General features: G+C 35.3%; 1 protein-coding gene across 1 annotated transcript; it reads right to left on the bottom strand.

The window, feature by feature from the left end:
- Positions 1 to 9,351: 9,351 nt before the first annotated feature.
- Positions 9,352 to 19,349, bottom strand: LOC101892376 (uncharacterized). The gene is made up of 4 exons (XM_005178347.4): positions 18,780 to 19,349; positions 18,630 to 18,718; positions 18,437 to 18,551; positions 9,352 to 9,752 (listed from the first exon to the last, which is right to left on the bottom strand). Exons 1-4 carry the CDS (start codon positions 18,931 to 18,933, stop codon positions 9,478 to 9,480), a joined length of 633 nt encoding a protein of 210 aa, XP_005178404.2. The 5' UTR covers positions 18,934 to 19,349; the 3' UTR covers positions 9,352 to 9,477.
- Between the last annotated feature and the right edge of the window lie 722 nt (positions 19,350 to 20,071).

The following is a 20,071-nucleotide window of genomic DNA, read 5'->3' as shown; positions in this document are numbered from 1 at the left end:
CGAAAATGTCCACTCCAGTGACTTTTTGGAGAATTCACAAACACAGGAAAGACACACTTCTGACTATTTCGTTAACGCTGATTTCATTGAAGAATATAGTCAAATGTCTGTATCTCACATAGATGCGTTTCAGTCAAAAGCCTTTGCTTACTTGTTTGCTTTGCTTTCATAATCAGCTGAATTTTTCATCTAACTATTTTTTGTTTTGCGAATTCGAAAGCGTTATTTCAATTAATATAGTCTTCATGTTGTTCATAAAAAAGTTCTACTTTTGCTAACATTTATGAGTTTTGATAATAAAATGTGCACCCTGAAATGTGAATTATTTTGTAAAATTTGATCAAGAATAATCAATTTTTCGAACAATATAATTTGTGAAACATTGATTGTTAACAGAGATTCTCTAACGTCTTCTCTTGTCTCAGCAAATGAGTAATACTATACGAATATTACTCATACGTTATTTTTTCCCCCAAAATTCAATCTGAGAACTTTTCTTCAACCACAGGGTAATAAATGAAGCATTAGATGGGACAACGACCCACAATAATACAATGCGTACAAACAAAGAAATAAAAGACGAAAGGCGCACTGCCGACCACATAAAAGTGGAATAAAAGCAATCACCTCTATTTAAATGACAATATTGGCGCCGTACGAACTGCAAGTGTGTGTGTATTCATACCCAACACCACATAATGGTAAGGGTATAATGTCTTTGTGCATTTGTTTGTAACATGGAGAAGGAAGAGAGATAGACCTATAGTTACTTTTGAGGTTCTTCATAGAATCACATTTTGAGTCGATTTATGCATGTCAGTCCGTCCGTCTGTTAATGTATTTTCGTATACAAAATGCAGGACGCATTTATTGTCCGATTGAGATGAAATTGTCCAAATAATATTTGTTTAGCCCAAGGACGAAACCTATTGATATTGTAGAAAATCGGTACAAATTTAGATATAGCTCCCACATATATCTTCAATCAATTTTGGGTTAAATGTGCACCAGATGGCCAATATTAGCCCAAATGACACATCCGACCGAATGACACATCCGATTTGGGGTTTAAATCCCTCACATGCGTAATATACACTCCACAAGAATAATATTTGGTACCAGATATCAGATATACCTCAGAAGAAACTGCCTAAAGATTACAGGTAAACAAGATCGATTCAGATTTGAATATAGCTCCCATATATATCTTTATCATATTTCAGGTTTATTGTGCACCAAATGGCTCATATCAGCCCAAATGGAGTGAATTTTGGCACTTCCGATGAAATTCAGCCATGAAGCTTGTACTTCAAATGTTGGTGAAATTCGCTTCAGATATAGCTATAGCTCCCATATATATGTTACATCCGATTTGGTGTTAAAGTCCCTCACTTGCGTAATACGCACTCCACAAAAAGGATATGTTGTACCGGACATCAGATACACCTCCTAAATACCTCTGCCAAAGTTTATCGAAATCGGTTCAGATTTTTATATACCTTCGATATACGTTTTCATCCGGTGTTACGGTTATTATCCACCATATATGTAATATCAGCCCCAATTGGATAGATTAGCACATAAGGTTCATATTTTGTATGTTCTACTTCACATAAATTCCCAATATAAACTTTTTTGTTACGGGAGCTCTACTAAACACGCATAGTGGTGTATCATGTTGTCGACCCGACCGACTTTTGACCTTTCGTTACTGGTTTTTACTTGGACTTATCAATAACAAGTTAAAAAGCAGTAAGTTCGGCCGGGCCGAACTTTGAATACCCTCCACCATTTGGAACGAATTTAGAAATTTTCAAAAATTAAAATTCTGTTAAAATCTTAAAAATACCGAACATAGGTTTTGTTTGCCATTACTATATTCAAATTCGAAACTTGAAATGAATGGTGAATAATGCAGCTAAAATCATCAAAATAATAATAATATATAGGGAGGTACCGTTATATCGGAGCTATACGAAGACCTGGACCTGCATAGACAATATCAGACATTCACAGGTTGTAGCATCCACAACGAACTTCAAATGCGACATCACAAGCAACTTCGGTGAGTATTGTACCTAAAATCAAAATACCGAATATAGGTAGGTACAGATATATGGGGCCTATACGAAGACCTGGACCTGCAATACGAACTCTAAATACGTAATTTGAAACTACTCCGGTGAATAATGATGCTAAAATCATTAATATATCGAATATTGGGAGGTACCGTTATATGGGGGCTATATGAAGACGTGGACCTGCACAGACAATTTTCTGTCATAGGCTGTAGTATCCATTACGAACTTAAAATACCAAATTTGAAACAATTCCGGGGAATAATGGCTGGCGCTTGAGTTCTGGTGGCCAACCGAAGGTGCACATTTTCAGCTGACCTCTTTGGCAAGTCAACATGACTTGCCTAAAAAATGACAGCAGCCTGAAGCTGGTTGCAGTTTTTTCATCTCACCCCGTATAGTCCACGACTATATAACAAAAGCCAAGAGTCGTTAAGGCTGAAACAGATCAAAGCTTAAATCATGGCTTCGGGTGAAAATCTAACACTTGCTCTATTTAAGTATCTGCAAGAATTTACTAGTTATACCCTCCACCTTATTATGGAGGGTATATTAACTTTGCCATTTCGTTTGTAACTCCACGAAATACTCTTGTCAGACCCAACAAAGTATATATATTCTTGATCAGCGTAAAATTCTAAGTCGATTTAGCGATGTCCGTCAGTCTGTCCGTCGGTTGTAATCACACTATCTTTCGAACGAATTGAGAAAAAAGGCTAAAATTTTGCACACATGTTTATTTTTACAGTAGGCAGATTAAGTTCGTAAATGGGCCATGTAGGTCCACGTTTTCATATAACCCCCATATAACGGTACCTCCCTATATTCGATATTTTGATGATTCTAGCGACATTATTAACCGGAATTGTTTGAAATGTCGTATTTGAAGTTCGTAATGGATACTACAGCTTATGACAGAAAATTGTCTATACAGGTCCACGTCTTCTTATAGACTTCATATAACGGAACCCCCTATATTCGGTATTTTGATGATTTTAGCATCATTATTTACCAGAATTGTTTCAAATTACGTATTTAGAGTTCGCAATGAAAACTACAGTCTGTGACAGAAAATTGTCTATGCAGGTCCAGGTCTTCGTATAGGACCCATACATCAGGATCTCCCTATATTCGGAATTTTGACGATTTTAGGTACAACACCTACCGAAATTGTTTGAGATGTCGTATTTAAAGTTCGTAATGGATGCTACAGTCTGTGACAGAAAATTGTTTATGCTGGTCCAGGTCTTCGCACAGCTCCGATATAACGGTACCTCCCTATATACGATATTTTGATGAGTTTAGCTACGTTATTCACCGTTTATTTCAAGTTTCGAATTTGAATATGGAAATGGCTTATGACAAAAAATGCATATGTAGGTCCACGTCGTATAGACCCCAATATAACGGCTATATTTAACAGAATCTTTAAGGATTTTATTTTTTGAAAATTTCCAAATTCGTTTCAAATGGTGGAGAGTATTCAAAGTTCGGCCCGGCCGAACTTACTACTTTTTAAATTGTTTCTATCTTGTATATTAACTTTATCATTCCGTTTGTTACGCCTCGAAATACTCATATCAGACCCAGGAAAGTATATATACTCTCGATCAGCGTAAAATTCTAAGTTCGGTCATCAAGTCAAATCAAATGAGCTGGAATTTTAAATGCGTATCATTTAGAAATCATGCTGCAAGGTAAGTTTTGATCACCTCATGATTGAGGTTATAATGAGGTCAAATCAGTCATAACAGTATATGCAGATCTTAAGTAATTTTATGATATGAGAAGAGTTTTCTTAGAAGATGAAACTTTGTCATGCGAAAATAGAAGTACAATTGTTTAATATAATCTCCACATAAATGTGTTAATCGATTTAGGATTGAAGTAATTTACCATCTTCAATATGAATTCAAAAACAAATGCATTACGAAATGCACAGAAAATTAAGGGATTGTCAAAGTTGGGCGGGGCCGACTATTTGATGACCTACACCACTATGCTTATTTAGTAGAGCTCTCGTAACAAAAACAAATATTTGTAGATTAAGTAGATCATACCTTTTAGCTTTAAAGCAGTTATAATTTGGTTTATGAGGAAACTAATATAGGGGAGATATATCCAATTCTGAATCGAATCTTTTATACCAAACTAGCTGAACCCGGTGCACTTCGCTACCCCTTTTGATTTTATATGCATTCAAAATTTTATTTACGAATATATGTTGGTTAAAAAAAAAAAAACAAATTTAAAAAGTAAAAAAAAATTATTGCACTACATTAATGCGTAAATAACCAAAACTATTAGAAAATCAGAAACATGACATACATACACGAAGGGTTTGTCCTTCGGATTTATTTATTTCATAGCAAATACCAAGCGTGCAGTAAACTGCAATCTTTTGAAGTTGAGTGGCATTTAGTGAATTAGTGAATTGGAGATAGCAACATACTTCGCCGTAATAAGCGTATTTCAAATCAATTTTTGTGTTGTTTTTTAGTGTTAGTCCAAGGCGTTGTGGGTCAATGGTTCTTATTAAAATCATATCCCAATCTGATCCGATTTAAATATAATTTTAAAAAAATTCCGCCACACCTTTCATATTTCATTGAAATTGGTGCGTCAAACATGTGAAATCGGCCGAGAATATATATATGGGACCTATATCCAAATCTTAACTAATTTCCAATTAATTTGTCACATTTATTTTTTTAACCAAATTCCGCAACACATTCTGAATTTCATTGGTATCGGTTATATATATCATGTTTGGTGCATAACATGTATGAAATCGCCCGAAATATATATGTTAGCTATACCCAAACCTCAACTAATTTCAATATAATTTGGCATTTTTTTCTGGTGCTAGATTTTGTATCTCTCGCTTTGGGTGCATCATTTATGTGAAATCGGCTGAGTATATATATGGGAGCTATAATCAAATCTGAACCGATTTTAATATAATTTGACTAATTTATTTTCTAATCAAAATCCCGTTACATATTCCAAATTTCTTTGGAATCGAACATACATATCGTGTATGGTGCATAAAGTACATGAAATCGGTCGAAAATATATAGGAGAGCTATATCCAAATCTGAACCGATTTCAATTTAATTTGACAAATTCATTTTGGCTCCCAATTCCGTTACTTATTTTAAATTTCATTACAATTGGAAATACATGTCGTGTTTGGTCCACCAAATACATGAAATCGGCCGAAAATGTATATGGGAGCTATATCCAAATCTGAACCGATTTCAATATAATTTGGGAAATCAATTTTTTAGATAAAATCTATCACACGTTTCAAATTTCATTGAAATTGGTGATACATAGCGTGTTTGGTGCATCAAATGCTTGAAATCGGCCGGAAATATATATGGGAGCTATATCCAAATCTGAACCGATTTCAATATAATTTGACAAATTTATTTTCGGATTAAATTCCATCACACATTCCAAATTTCATTGGAATCGAACATTTATATTGTGTTTGAGGCATCAAATGAACGAAATCGGTCGAAAATATATATGGGAGCTATATCAAAATCTGAACCGATTACAATATAATTTGGCAAACTTATTTTTGTTCCAAATTCCGTTACGTATTCCAAATTTGGAGACTGTATCTCCAACCAATCAATAGATATGTGCATATAAAATCTAAATTTTTGGGAGGTACCTCCGATTCTGATGCTATATCTCCAGTTCCAAGTGGAAATTCAAAAATGTATATAGCCTATGTTACTTTCAGGCGATGTTGCAGTATATATGGAAATTTTCAGGAAAATCTATTCAGCGGTTTTCGAGTCCATAAATTACAAACAAACAAACAAACATACAAACATTTTCCTCTTTTATAGATATAGATAACCCCAACCTGTGTTGTAAAGTGCAAAAATATTACAAAATAGACACTTCAATATTATAAGTCAAATTGAAAAAATCGCATTCTAAATTTACAAAATTTGTCAAAATCGCTCCAGCCATTCTGGAGATATAAGCATTCTATCTAACATCCCCTTCCTTTGTATATATACATTGTATATATTTCGCTATATATCCGATATTTTTACTATCGGCATCTACGTAACGGTCAGAATTGACCTGTTCGTCTATTTGTGATTTCGCCGGCATTAAAAAAATTCGCGGTTTAATGGAAAATTTGACTTTTATTTATCACAAATGCTATGGTCTATTTCAACCACTATATGTTACCCGATGACCATCAAAATTGGAAGGTTTCTGCCCAGCCCAAAGCTCTAGCCCCATGCTAACTTTCGCTTCGTTTGGTCTATAATTGTGACCTGTAGAGCAACTGCAAAATCAGGAAATTTTTCAGATTTTGGTCCATTTCAACCCCAAAATATTATGCGATCATCTCCAAAAGAAATAGAACCCATTCTGACATTAACCCCACCTACATTTTAAATTTCGTGAAGATCGGGCCATAATTGCGACCTGTAGAGTGATTACAAATTAACATGGACAGACGGACGGACAGACGGACGGATGGACATACATAGCTAGATCGACTCAGCTCGGCGAGATAGGAAGATCCATATATACTTTCCTATGTGGGAAATCAATATTTCGTGGTGTTACATAATTTTTGGCCCAATCAAACTTATAATAAATATATATCGGTGCCGAGTTCCACAAAATGGAAACGTACGTCCCGAAATTCACTCCATTTGGTCTGATATAAGCCATTATTTGCACAATAAACCAGAAATCGGATTAAGGTTATATATGGGAGATATATCCAAATCTTAGCCGATCTCGATAAAATGTGGCAAAGGCATTTCCGAACTACATAAAATATCTGATACCAAATATCATTGTTGTCGAATGCATTTTGCGAATGTGGGGGATTTAAACACCAAATCGGATGAAACATATATATGGGAGCTATAGCTACATCTGAACCAATTTCCTCCAAATTCGATATACTTGCTTCTAGGCTGAGTTAGGTCGGACGTACGTAAATTCAGGACTTTTGGACTGATATTGGCCATTTAGTACACAATTAACCGGAAATCGGCTGAAGATATATATGGGAGCTACATCCAAATCTGAACCAATCTTGATCAAATTTGGCAAAGACATTTCCGAGCTATATAAAATATTTGGAACCAAATATCATTATTGTCGAATGCGTATTACAAATGTGAGCGACTTTAACACCAAATCGAATAAAAAATATATATATGGGAGCTATATCTTAATTTTGACCGATTATCTCCAATTTCAATAGGGATCGTCCTTGGACCAGACAAATATTTTGTGCAAAGTTTCATCTTGATCGGACAATTAATGCAACCTGTACTTTGTTTGAAAAATACATGGAAATACGTACGGACATGCATAAATCGACTCAGAATGAATGAACTATGGGTCTACTCGCTTCCTTCTCTATGTTACAAACAAATGCACAAAGACATAATACGCTGACCGCATTGTGGTGTAGGGTATAAAAATGTAAGATGAACCGGACTTTCCCACCCTACTTTGGTTACCTCCCAATGAAATGTATTACAACTTTATGACTATGAATAAAATGTGGCACAAAGTGAAAGACGCTACAAATACAGGGTAAGATGAAAAAACTGCAACCAACTTCAGACTGCTGTCATTTCTAAGCCACACTTCCGACAGCTGTTAAAATTATTTTCTACAAGCCTACAAAACATTTTGGTGAGAATTTTCTAGAAACAAATTTATTCGTGATGGAATTCAAGCGTGATAGTGTGATTCCTTTATATATGGCTGGTAAACCACAAGTGGCTATCGTTAGAGCACTCCAGCATTTAAATGTAAATAAATCTTTTGTGTCTCGTACCATCGCTCGTTACCGTGATACTAGTAGCTTAGCCCGGCGTCAAGGAAGTAGACGACAGACAACAGCGTCGAAAAGTTAAAAAAGGACTTGATCGAAACCTGCATCGTAGTGGCCGAAAAATTGCTCGTGAGCTGAACATATCACAATATTCGATTCGGTAAATATTGAAAAATGGGCACGGGGTAAAGCCATTGAGATTCCGAAAGTTGTGAACTGCCGAATTTGGTTTTCTCCGATGAGAAAACATTCGTTGTCCAGCTGTTTGTAAACAAACAAAAAGATCGTGTTTACTTGTCAAAGAGAATGTGCACCTTCTGCTGAGAATGTACACCTTCGGTTGGCCACCAGAACTCAAGCGCCGGCCATGCTGATGGTGTGGGCCGCCATGACAGCCGATGGCATCAGAATAAATGCCGAATATTATCACGAAAATATTATGGAGGGTGTATTAAAGTATTGGGCTCGCGAACATTTTGGCCACAGATCTTGGACATTCCAACAGGACTCAACACCATCGCACTCAGTAGGCGCCATCCAAAATGGTTACAGAATGAGGTTCCTCGCTACATTTCCAGTGCACAATGACCACCAAAATCTCAGGATACCAATCCGTTGGACTATTGTGTCTGGAGTATTTTGGAAAGCAAGATTGGCACTAAAAAATACTAAAGTGTCGATCACCTCAAGCAAGCGCTTCGCCCGGAATGGACCAAAATACTACAGAGCAACATTTGGGCCGCGTGTGACGGTTTCATTGGCCGTTTGAAGGCCATAATTCGTGACAAAGGTGAACAATTCGAACAAATCTAAACTTATTTTAAAATTTGATGCTATTTCCGACCATTTTACTCTCATTCAATAAAATTAAAAAAAAATGTCGTTTGACTTTGTTGCAGTTTTTTTATCTCACACTGTACATCGTAACCGATTTTCACAAACACGCACACATGTTTTTAGGCTTATTTCGGTTATATGTGCCAAATTCCATCCTATTTGGACTAATATTACAAATTTGGTGCACAATTAAAGGCAAATCGGGCGTGCCATATTCACACGTGTAACGTTTGGCCGAAGTACAAGTGAAAATTTCTTTACTCAACTAACATATTTTCTACAAACCTCACAATTCTTTTAGATTTAAACGATTCTTAACAAATTTTTGTTAAAATGTGTGTATTTTGTTAAACATATTTATTTATTAAATGCACAAATACTTATGTCGTAAAAATTAAAACTAAATATTTTTTCTTGAAATTCGTTTGAAAAAAAAAAAACAATTTTAGCACATTTCAAATAAGGTACTTCTTGAATTTCTTACAAAAAAAAACTAAATAGCAACTAACTTAAATAGATACATTCTTCAGATTTAATACAACTACTTGATTTTAGAAAATTATAAAAAACGTATAAATATTATAGATATATACTTCAAGGCATTTTAGAATATATATGTAGGTTTGTTATTACTTTTACATTGATTATCATATTTATTTAATTTTTTTTCACTTTGGTTTTTGAATATAAATAGTCTTATAAAATTTTTGCTATTTCCTTTCACTCCTTTGGTAATGTTGGATAAGTTGTATTTGTGGGTTTCTCCTCGCCCGTTAACTTGGTTCTCTCCAATGGAACGGCAGCATTTTGCTCTGCGCCTGGTATCTTGGGATATAGCGGCTGTACGGCAGGATTTTGCTTATCAACGTTATTTTGTTGAATTTTTGATGTTGATGTAAAGTCCAGGGGATCCTCCTCAGCTGTGGTGGGAACTAAATCTTTACGCATATCTCGGTAGTAGCTAACAATGGGATACCATAAGCAGACTTGTATGCCTAGAAGAGAAGATAAAATCGAAAAAATTGTTATTTTATCATACTTTTAGAACCAATCACAGTTTTTTAACTAAAAAGTAAAAACTTTATATTTTCTCTGTTCCAGAAAAGTCCCAGCATCTGCAAGAATCAACGAGTCTTGTATTTTTTTCGATATCGTGAAGGAAGAATCGGTTATCGTAGTAAAAAGTTTTACATTCTCTAGGTTCTGGAACACAGCAATTATAGTGTACATTAACCTGTATATAAACCAGTAAAAAAAGGTCAAACGTCGGTTGGGCCGACTTTATGATCCCCTACACCACTATGTGAACCTTTTGTGAATGCGTATTATTTGTTTAGAGCTGTTATATTTTGGAACCAGAGGAAACTAATATATGTCAGGTATATCAGATTTTGAATCAGTAGAAATTCGAAGGAGGCATTTGTATCTATCGTACCAAATAACATTAGTTGTGTTCCAGTACTTTTTTAGTAGTAAAACTAGCAGAATAGAGAACAGTTCGAAATGTCATTCTCATTTAGGTTTGCTCAAAAAATAAGGGAACGGAAAATTAGCAGAAATGCGATAAAATGTCAAAATTCAAAATTCCAAAAGTAAACAGCCTAAATCGGACTGGTGAAACCTTACTGAAAAGAGCGCCAACATTTAAAAAATGAGTATTGAAGACGATAAGTTAAAATTAATAATTTATAATAATAATTAATAATCTGATTCCTCATTCAGCCAGTCCTCTTCACTGCTGGAATCATCCAAAAGTGAATACATCAGTTGCTCCATATTTTCTCTTTTTGTTTTTTGCACGACAAATATTAGTTTTTCCTTTAGTTTTCAAGTTGATAATTTTCTTTATTGAAATGTATCAATACATGTTTCAACCTTGTTAGCCCTGCCAATTAAATGTCAAATTTACAATATGCACATTTCTGCTCAGCCAAATTCATGTAGCTAAAACAAGCAGAAATGTGCACCACTCAGCGCCATTTTTTTCTCGAGAGAGCTGCAAGTTTTGCTAGTTTTTGAAGTACGGGAACGCGTTGTTGCAGAATTAGTGCTAATTAGTACTAATTTGCAGGTTCTGGAACACAACTATTACTATAGAGTGCATAATGTGACTTTGATAAGTATTACATTAAACAAATATAAAAACAGTAAGTTCGGGCGGACCAAACCTTGAATTGAAAAAAAAAAAAATTAAATAAAAATAAAATCCATTAAAAAAATTTGTTAAAATCTTAGAAATACGGAATATAGTCGTTAAATGGGGTCTATACGAAGACGTGGACCTGTATAGACAACTTTTGTCATAAGCAATTACAATATTCAAATACAAAACTAGAAAAAAAAACAAGTAAGCAAAGGCTATAGTCGTACGAGACCGACCATGTGATACCCTACAACACTACAATATGTTCGAAGTCCCCTTATATCCAAATCCATTTTGGAAGATTTCATTTTTGAAATAATGTCAAAGAGCCCCGCCCAGAGGTTACCCTTAGTTTTTTGACCCGGAGAATTTGGGCAATATTTACGCACTCCGTAGTGTTGGTAAGTATTCAAAACAATTTCACACGAAAGTTGTTGTCCATTTTACAGCTAAATATAATCCAATGGTCATCCAAAATGTCTTCTTCCCTATCCCTAACTCTCTTCTGATGCGAAATTCCGTGTGGATTAGTTTTTAATTGTGGCCTATGAATAGAAACAAATAATTTTTTTAGTCCATTTGCATCTCTAAATGTACATCTTAAGAACAATAAGCTTTAATTCTGACCCTAACCCTACCCTCGTGCAAAATTTCGTGAGGATCGGACGATCTGGACCTGCATAGACAATTTTGTGTCATAGACTGTAGCTCCATAAGGAACACAACAATAAATACGAAATTTGAAACAACTGGAATGTTGTATGTGGACTATACGATATCGGTGACCTATATGGACATTTCTCTACCAGAGGGAAGTGCTTAGAAAGAACTTCTAATATGGATTTTTAGACAATTCCATTGAAAATGCCGAGCATAAGGAGTTACCGTTATATTGGGAATGTACGATATCGTGTACTTATATAAACAATACTCTTACAGTGAGTAAAGTACTGGGAAGGAACTCTTTTTGTGGGTTTTATTAACAATTTTGGCTAGAATCATCAAAATACCGAATATTGGGCTACCGTTATGTGGGGTCTATACGATATCGTGGATCGATATAGCCCTTCTTCAAACTTGGCCTACATGCAGACAAAAGACAGATATGTACAGGATTTTAGCTTCCTATTTTAATTCGTTTTGACCGTAGCGTAATTACAACAGACGGAAAGACGGAATAACGGATCGGCCTAGAATTTTACGCTGATCAATAATAAGTCAAAACGAATTGAGATGGGCAACTACAATTTTGCACAGATCAGTGTTTTGTCTGCAGAGAGGTCAAGATGATGGGCTACATCGGTCCACGATATCCTATAGCCCCCATACAACGGTACCCCCCGATATTCGGTATTTTCATGATTTTACCCACATCCATTGAAAAATATCGATATCGTGGACCGATATAGCCCTGAAGGCTGTGTCTCTCCATAGACCAGCTGAAGACTGTGTCTCTCCATAGTGTCTCTCCATACGATATCGTGGACCGATATAGCCATGAAGGCTGTGTCTCTCCATAGTGTCTCTCCATACGATATCGTGGACCGATATAGCCCATCATCTTGACCTCTCTGCAGACAAAAGACTGATCTGTGCAAAATTGTAGAACTAATGTTTTCTCATCGCAGAAAACCAAATTCGGCCATGTGAAGCAACTCTTTAGCTCTTTCCTTTCTCTTGCTGTTTATGTTCTTGCACTTTTTGGAATTTCAATGGCTTTCTCCCGACCTCAATATTGTCTTTTAAAATTTGACGAATGGAATATTGCGATATGTTCAGCTCACGAGCCATTTTTTGGCCACTGCGACGCGGGTTTCGATGAATTCGCTTCCTTAATTTTCGAATCATTTTTATATAGTCCCCATATAGCTTTATTATTCATCGTAATTGTTTCAAATTACGTATTTAGAGTTCGTGGTGGGAACTACAGTCTGTGATAGAAAATTTTCTATGCAGGTCCAGGTTTTCGTATGGCCCCATATATCAGTATCTCCCTATATTTGGTATTAGGTAAACGTTTAGGTACAATACCCACCGAAATTGTTTGAGATGTCAAAAGACTACAGCAATAATCAACTAAACAAGAAAAGCATCAACAAACCTAAATCATGAAAACTGGCACCTGCTGCTGAAAATCGATATTTCTTAGCAAAAGAAAGAAGCATAAGGTTGCAATTTTTATGGCTAAGACAATTCAATTTAATTTGAAGATTATAATTTTCTAAAAAATAAATCGGCATTGAACAATAAGCATTGGGACCAGCAACGCGGACCGGGCCAGCTAATAGATAGTAAAATTTCAATTAACTATTTTAGGAATTCATTTTTGGTTATTCGTCCTTTATTATTATACTTTGCACCACATAGTGGTAAGGGTATAATGTCTTTGTGCATTTGTTTGTAACATGGAGAAGGAAGCGAGATGGACCCATAGTTACTTTTTGGGAATTTTCATAGAATCACTTTCTGAGTCAATTTATGCATGTAAGTCAGTCTGTCCATCCGTCAGTCTGACCATGTATTTTTGTGAACAAAAATGCAGGTCGCATTTATTATCCAATTGAGATGAAATTTTCCAAACAATATTCGTTTGGCGCAAGCAAATTAGTTGAGATTCGGTTTAAATTTAAATATAGCTCCCATTTTTATCTTCAACCGATTTCGGGTTAATTGTGCACCAAATGGCCAATATCACCAATGGCCAAATGACCTAAATTTTGGCACATCCAACCGAATCCAGTCTAGAAGCAAGTATATTAAATTTGGTGGAAATCGCTTCAGATATAACTATTGCTCCCATATATATGTTTCATCAGATTTGGTCTTTAAGTCCCCCACAACAATATTTGGTACCAAAAGTTGATAGGTGGTATGATCAACTTCAAATAAATTCTACTGAATATGCATAGTGGTGTAGGGTATCAAATAGTTGGCCCACACGAATTTCGACTTTTCCTTACTGGTTTCTTTTTGCTATTGTCATAAAATTTTTAATCACTTATATTTAATGTTTACAAAGTTTCGTCCTGTGTTGATTCTGGGGTGCTTAGAGTGGAAACTTTCAATTTCCCATTACTCTGTGTTATAAGGATGTCAAGCTATGGTATCAAATCGCTCTTCTATTGTGAACTTCATATTGTTATTCAATTTCTTAATTATCGTCATAGTATCAACTTTTGATTTAACCTACCCTACCCTTAAAAATTAAAAAAAAAATCATCCATATTCTTCTTCGCAATTTGTTCCTGACAGGCGTCAAGTAGCTTCTCTGTAACCGTGTCAAGTAGTTTCATCGCATGGAGAAGACACGATTCGTAGTCCTTTTCTTCTGTTTGTATACTTTATCATCGTATTTAATATATCTATTGTTGTTAACGCAGAACTTTAAAATATTAAAAAATACAATGTGTTATATTTGTGAATTCCTGTATTCTATCCAGCGTTCGAAAATAGACAGTACATAAACATAGTGTACAGTACCGGTACAGTATCACTAAAAACAATTTAGCGGTTGTGTACCGATACACTACCACTAAAAAATATTTTAGTGATACTGTACCGGAACACAACAATGATCGTAGTGTACCGCAGTCGGAGCATTAAAAAATCGCAGTGTACCACATGTGCCACATTAAAAAAAATCGAAATCATACAATTGCCATATTTTGTAAAATATTAATTTTTTTTACGCGTACATTCATTGATTTCTCGATACCACAAAATAGCAAGTAAAGTATCTGCAGAATAACCCATTACAACGCAACGACTAAAATACCCTTTTTCGCGGAAAATTAAAAATTTCAATTTTCAATGGTTTTTGGTCATTTTTTATACCCTACACCACAAGGTGGTCAGGGTATTATGTCTTTGTGCATTTGTTTGTAACAGGCAAAAGGAAACGAGATAGACCCATAGCTCCTTTTGATGATCTGCATAGAATCACATTCTGAGTCGATTTATGCATGTCCGTCCGTCCGTCTGTCCATGTATTTTTGTAAACAAAGTACAGGACGCATTTATTGCCCGATCCAGATGAAATTTTGCAAAGATCTTTTGTTTGGCCCAAGGACGAACCCTATTGAAATTGGAGATAATCGGTCAAAATTTAGATATAGCTCCCATATATATCTTCGTCTGATTTGCCTTTTATTGTGCACCAAACGTGTAATACCAGCCCGAATTGTATGGAATTTTGCATATACATCCAAATTAGGCCTGAAAATATGTATGCCAAATTTGATCGAAATCGGTTCAGATATAGCTATAGCTCCCATATATATTGTTCATCCGATTTGTTATTTTTGTCCACCGCCGCCGTAATATGCACTATGCAACAACAATATTTGGGGAAATATATCAAATACAGCTCAGAAATACATTTGCTAAATTTTATCGAGATCGGTTCAGATTTGGATATAGCTTCCATATATAACTTCGTCCGATTTACCTTATATTGTGCACCAAACGTCTAATATTTTTCCAAATGGGATGTAATTTGGCACTTATCACCAAATTTGGTGAAGATCGGTTCAGATATAGCTATAGCTTCCATATATATTATTCATCCGATTTGTTATATTTGTTACCCACAACCGTAATATGCACTCCGTAACAACGACTTTCAGGGAAATATATCAAATACAGCTCAGAAATATCTTTGCCAAATTTTATCGAGATCGGTTCAGATTTGGATATAGCTCCCATATATATATATATATATATATATATATATATATATATATATATATATATATATATATATATATATATATATATATATATATATATATATATATATATATATATTTATCCGATTTCAAATTAATTTTACACCAAATGGGCAATACAATTCCGAATTTAAAAGATACAAATGCTTCGGAATATTTAGTCCTTTGAACTTTAAATTATAATTATAATATAATAGCGTGTATGATTGAATTCTCCCATAAAAACTTTTAATTGTTATGTGGAGCTCTACTTAATTAGCAAAGTGGTGTAGGGTACCATAAAGTCGGCCCCGCCCGACTTTAAGACTTTCTTTACTGGTTTTCTACTATCTTCAATTTCGCAACTAATCTAAACATACATGACAAAAATAAACTTTTATTTCATAATATTGAATTGTATTAGAAATTTTTTGCATGATCAAAAACATCCAAAATCTAATTTTTCTCACAAGTTGTAAACAACACACATGTGGTACACTACCGGTAAATTTTTTTTATATGTTCCGCCATGTGGTACACTACGATTTTGTAGGCTCCGGCTGCGGAACACTACGATTTCGTATGCTCCGACTGCGGTACACTACGTTTTGTAGTGCTCCGACAGCGGTACAGTACGATTCTAGTTGTGCTCCGGTACAGTATCACTAAAATATTTTTTAATGGTTGTGCTCCGGTACGGTGCATTATCTTCGTTCGCCACTCCACCTCGGAACGGTACTGAACACTACGGTACGGTACCATACTATTTATGTTCGAACGCTAATTCTATCCAACTTGTCTTCTATGATCGATAGACCTAAATCAAAAGTGAAATAGTCAAATAATCAATTTATGTATCTTAGTTCTAAATTGCAGCGAATTCCCTGCATTGACTTTTTGCCTTTATAAGCCATCATATATGACAATATGCCATTCATTCCCTTATCATTTGCCCTGTTAGAATTTAATGTTAGAACGTATTTTTATACCCTCCACCCATGGTAGAAGAATATAGGTAGACGCGTCGACACAGCTGCTGGGACAATGAACTGTCAAACCAATTTTGGAATTGAAAATGTTGAATGGAAAATTATTTAAATTTGTAAAAATTGTTGAAAACGCGAATTATAATAGCCTCCGAATGACGTAATATAAGAAAACTTAAATATCTACTTATATTTGAAAAAATATTTAATTTTTTTTGACACATCAATGCTCCCAAGCCATGCCCTCCACCATAGTATGGAGGGTATATTAAGTTTGTCATTCCGTTTGTAAAATCTCCAAATATACACTTTATACCCCACAAAGTATATATATTCTTGATCAGCAAAAATTCTATGTCGATTTAGCGACGTCCGTCCGTCTGTCCGTCTATGGAAATCACTCTAGCTTCGGAATGAATGAAGTTGGTTGATAAAATTTTACTCAAATGTATATCAAATGTATGTCTGCAGGACTTTTGGTATTGAAAATGGACCATGGAGGTCCCCGTTTTGGTATATCGTAATGGATACAACAGCCAAAGACAGAAAATTGTCTGCGCTGGTCCACGTCGTATAGACCCAATATAGTATTAATATATAGTATAGTACCTCCCGATATTCGGTATTTTGACAATTTAACGACATTATTCACCGGAATTGTTTCAAATTTGGTATTTGAAGTTCGTAATGGATACTACAGCCTGAGACAGAAAATAGTCTGTGCAGGTCTACGTCTTCGTATAGCACCTATATAACGGTACCTCCCGATATTCGGTACTTAGACAATTTTAGCGCCATTATTCACCGGAATTGTTTCAAATTTGGTATTTGACTTTCGTTATGGATAATACAGCCTATGACAGAAAATTCACCGATTTTTTAAAGTTTCGCATTTGAATATTGTAATGGCTCATGACAAAAGTTGCCTATGAAGGACCACGTCGTCGTATAGACACTAATATAATGGCTACATTCGGTATTTTTAAGATTTTAACAGAATTTTTAACGGATTTTATTTTTTTGAAAATTGTCAAAATCGTTCCAAATGACCCGGCCGAACTTACACCTTTTTTCTTTTTTGTATGTTCCACTGCTATGTTAATTAATTTATCTCAGCTACTGTATCTCATTCTATTAAGGTATATTCAATTTGGAAATTTCGAAGTATATTGGGTTAAATAACAATATTAACCTAAAGTTTATTTAAAAAAAAATTGGAAAAAGGTCGAAAAATAAATTAATTAGTTATAAAATATTTAGTTAGTTTATGAACCCATTAGGATTTAAATTTGCAAAAACAATCTTGTAAATGGCTATATTACAGCTAGTTAGGTTGAAAAAGATCTTTCCAAATAGTGATTTTCGGGTGGTACCGTTATAAGGGTACAATATTTAAACATGGAATGAATCGACAATTTTCGAGAAAAGGAATTGAAACCCATTTAAAAATTTAGAAATTAAAATGCAGTTCCATTATCTATTCTCCTACTCAACGTTTAATACAAACAAGGCGATACAAAATGAATAATACCATAACACTGCCGGGTTGGAGTTCTACCAAACCAAACCTTCGATAACCAACAGCAACTACTAAAATCATTTCAGTTTCGTATTGTATTTCCTAGCACGTGTACATGTGTAGGTGTACGCCTGCCTGTGTTTGTTCAAAAACACCGTTGACCAAACAACCTTCTGCCTTGCTTGTTCAATATTCTGTTGCTAATTTCTTCATTTTATCTTCCTTCACACCCAAATATTGCGTTTAAATAAAGTTTTGAATATTTTATAAAATTTCAATGTTTTTCTAGAAGAATCACACACATACACTCCGAACACACACTTACCCACAGTCAAAAGATTTTGAGCCATTGAACGTTGACTTCGTATCAAACGCAACAAATTCAGGACAATACATACAGCGGTGACACCAATCCAAATGGCTATGTACTGATGACGTTTCTGTTGGTGTAGAGGAAGAGAAGAGGAGATACTATGAATACCACGCTGACCTTTTTTTCTTTGCCGTGCAATACCCACCTTTCGCAGACCAATTATTAATAAAACGGAAGCTATAAACATGGCCGCAAAGGCCACCACAGCAATAATAACTTCTGTCAAATCAAAATCTGGGCGACAATAAAAAAGGATTAAAATTTCTGGAGAATTTTGAGGATTTCACTAACTCACCACTAACAAAGTAAAGGGTTCCATCCGGATTTTCCCTTTCATGTTGATATCTGTCAATATCGATTGCCAGCAGAACGCAGGAATATATGGTGCCAATAAATGTCAGCACTGCACTTCCCCAGCCAATTATGGCACACAATGTGGAGTTGGCCATTATGATTGCAACAATATTCACTGTCCTCGAACAACACACCACGCAAAAAAGCAACAATTTCAACAACAAAACCCGCACTGGATACTATTCTTTGTCAAAATACAACTGTGGTTGCAAGGCAACCAAAGAAAAAGAAATACCGGCAAAATTCTACAGCGTTTTGCTAAAAATCACAAAGTAACGCAAAAGGCGGCGGTCGAATACAAACTAAACTCGTTCTCTCAATTCCAAACACAACTCCAAAAAGGAATCGTCTTTTGCCTGTTAGGAGGGGAGCCATGCGACAGGTTGCCTTACGCACGCACGTACACACACAATTTTCGCAAAGCAATAATGATTAATACTCTCACTTGGCTAGGGAGAATATGGAGTGCGAGAGAGAATCAAAAGAGAAATACTGAGCTGAGAATGAGCACAGATTTCAACCTCCACGTTATGCGACAGTACCGAACAAAATGACGCCATACTCAGAACAATGAATGAAATGTTAACCTCATTACGAAGATACAAAATAAAGGCAACAACAAAAACAGCAAGTAAACTAATATAACACTCGGCAAAGCCGAAGTGTATTGGCTATTCCATAACTGAAAAACCTAGAGAAGGTATTTTGTGTTCAGAAAACCTAAAGAGGATTTTAAGTTCCCAAATAAAAGGAGAGATAAAAAAGTCTGCAACAAAGTCAAACGCCATTTTTATTTCTTTTTTTAATTTTATTGAATGAAAGAAAAAAATGTCGGAAATAGCATCAAATTTTAGAATAAGTTTAGATTTGTGCGAATTGGTCACCTTTGGCACGAATTATCCCCGGCCATTCAAACCGAAACACGCTGCCCGAATGTTGTTCCGAAGAAGCGCTTGCTTGAGGTGATCAACACTTTGGTATTTTTTTAGTGCCAACCTTACTTTCCGAAATACTCCAGACACAATAGTCCAACGGATTGGTATTCGGAGATTTTGGTGGCTATTGTGCGCTGGAAATTAAGCGAGGAACGTCATTTTGTAACCATGTTTGCGTGCCCAAAGCTTTAATACACCCTCCGATAATTCGGCATTTATTCTGATGCCACGGTCAATTAATACGAGCGAAGAGCGACCATCGACTGTTATGGCGGCCCACACATTCACCATGGCCGAC

This window comes from Musca domestica, unplaced genomic scaffold, assembly GCF_030504385.1.
Source record: "Musca domestica strain aabys unplaced genomic scaffold, Musca_domestica.polishedcontigs.V.1.1 17, whole genome shotgun sequence".
NCBI classification, from domain to species: Eukaryota; Metazoa; Arthropoda; class Insecta; order Diptera; family Muscidae; genus Musca; species Musca domestica.
This window is presented reverse-complemented; position numbering and strand designations above follow the sequence as displayed.

What these genes read in the sequence shown, in the direction of transcription:
- LOC101892376 (XM_005178347.4), bottom strand. Translation starts at nt 18,933, where the DNA reads ATGGCCAACTCCACATTGTGTGCCATAATTGGCTGGGGAAGTGCAGTG. An exon ending in AACCCTTTACTTTGTTAGTG is followed by an intron (nt 18,719 to 18,779) that starts GTGAGTTAGTGA and finishes ATTGTCGCCCAG; the next exon opens with ATTTTGATTTGACAGAAGTT. An exon ending in TAATAATTGGTCTGCGAAAG is followed by an intron (nt 18,552 to 18,629) that starts GTGGGTATTGCA and finishes CTACACCAACAG; the next exon opens with AAACGTCATCAGTACATAGC.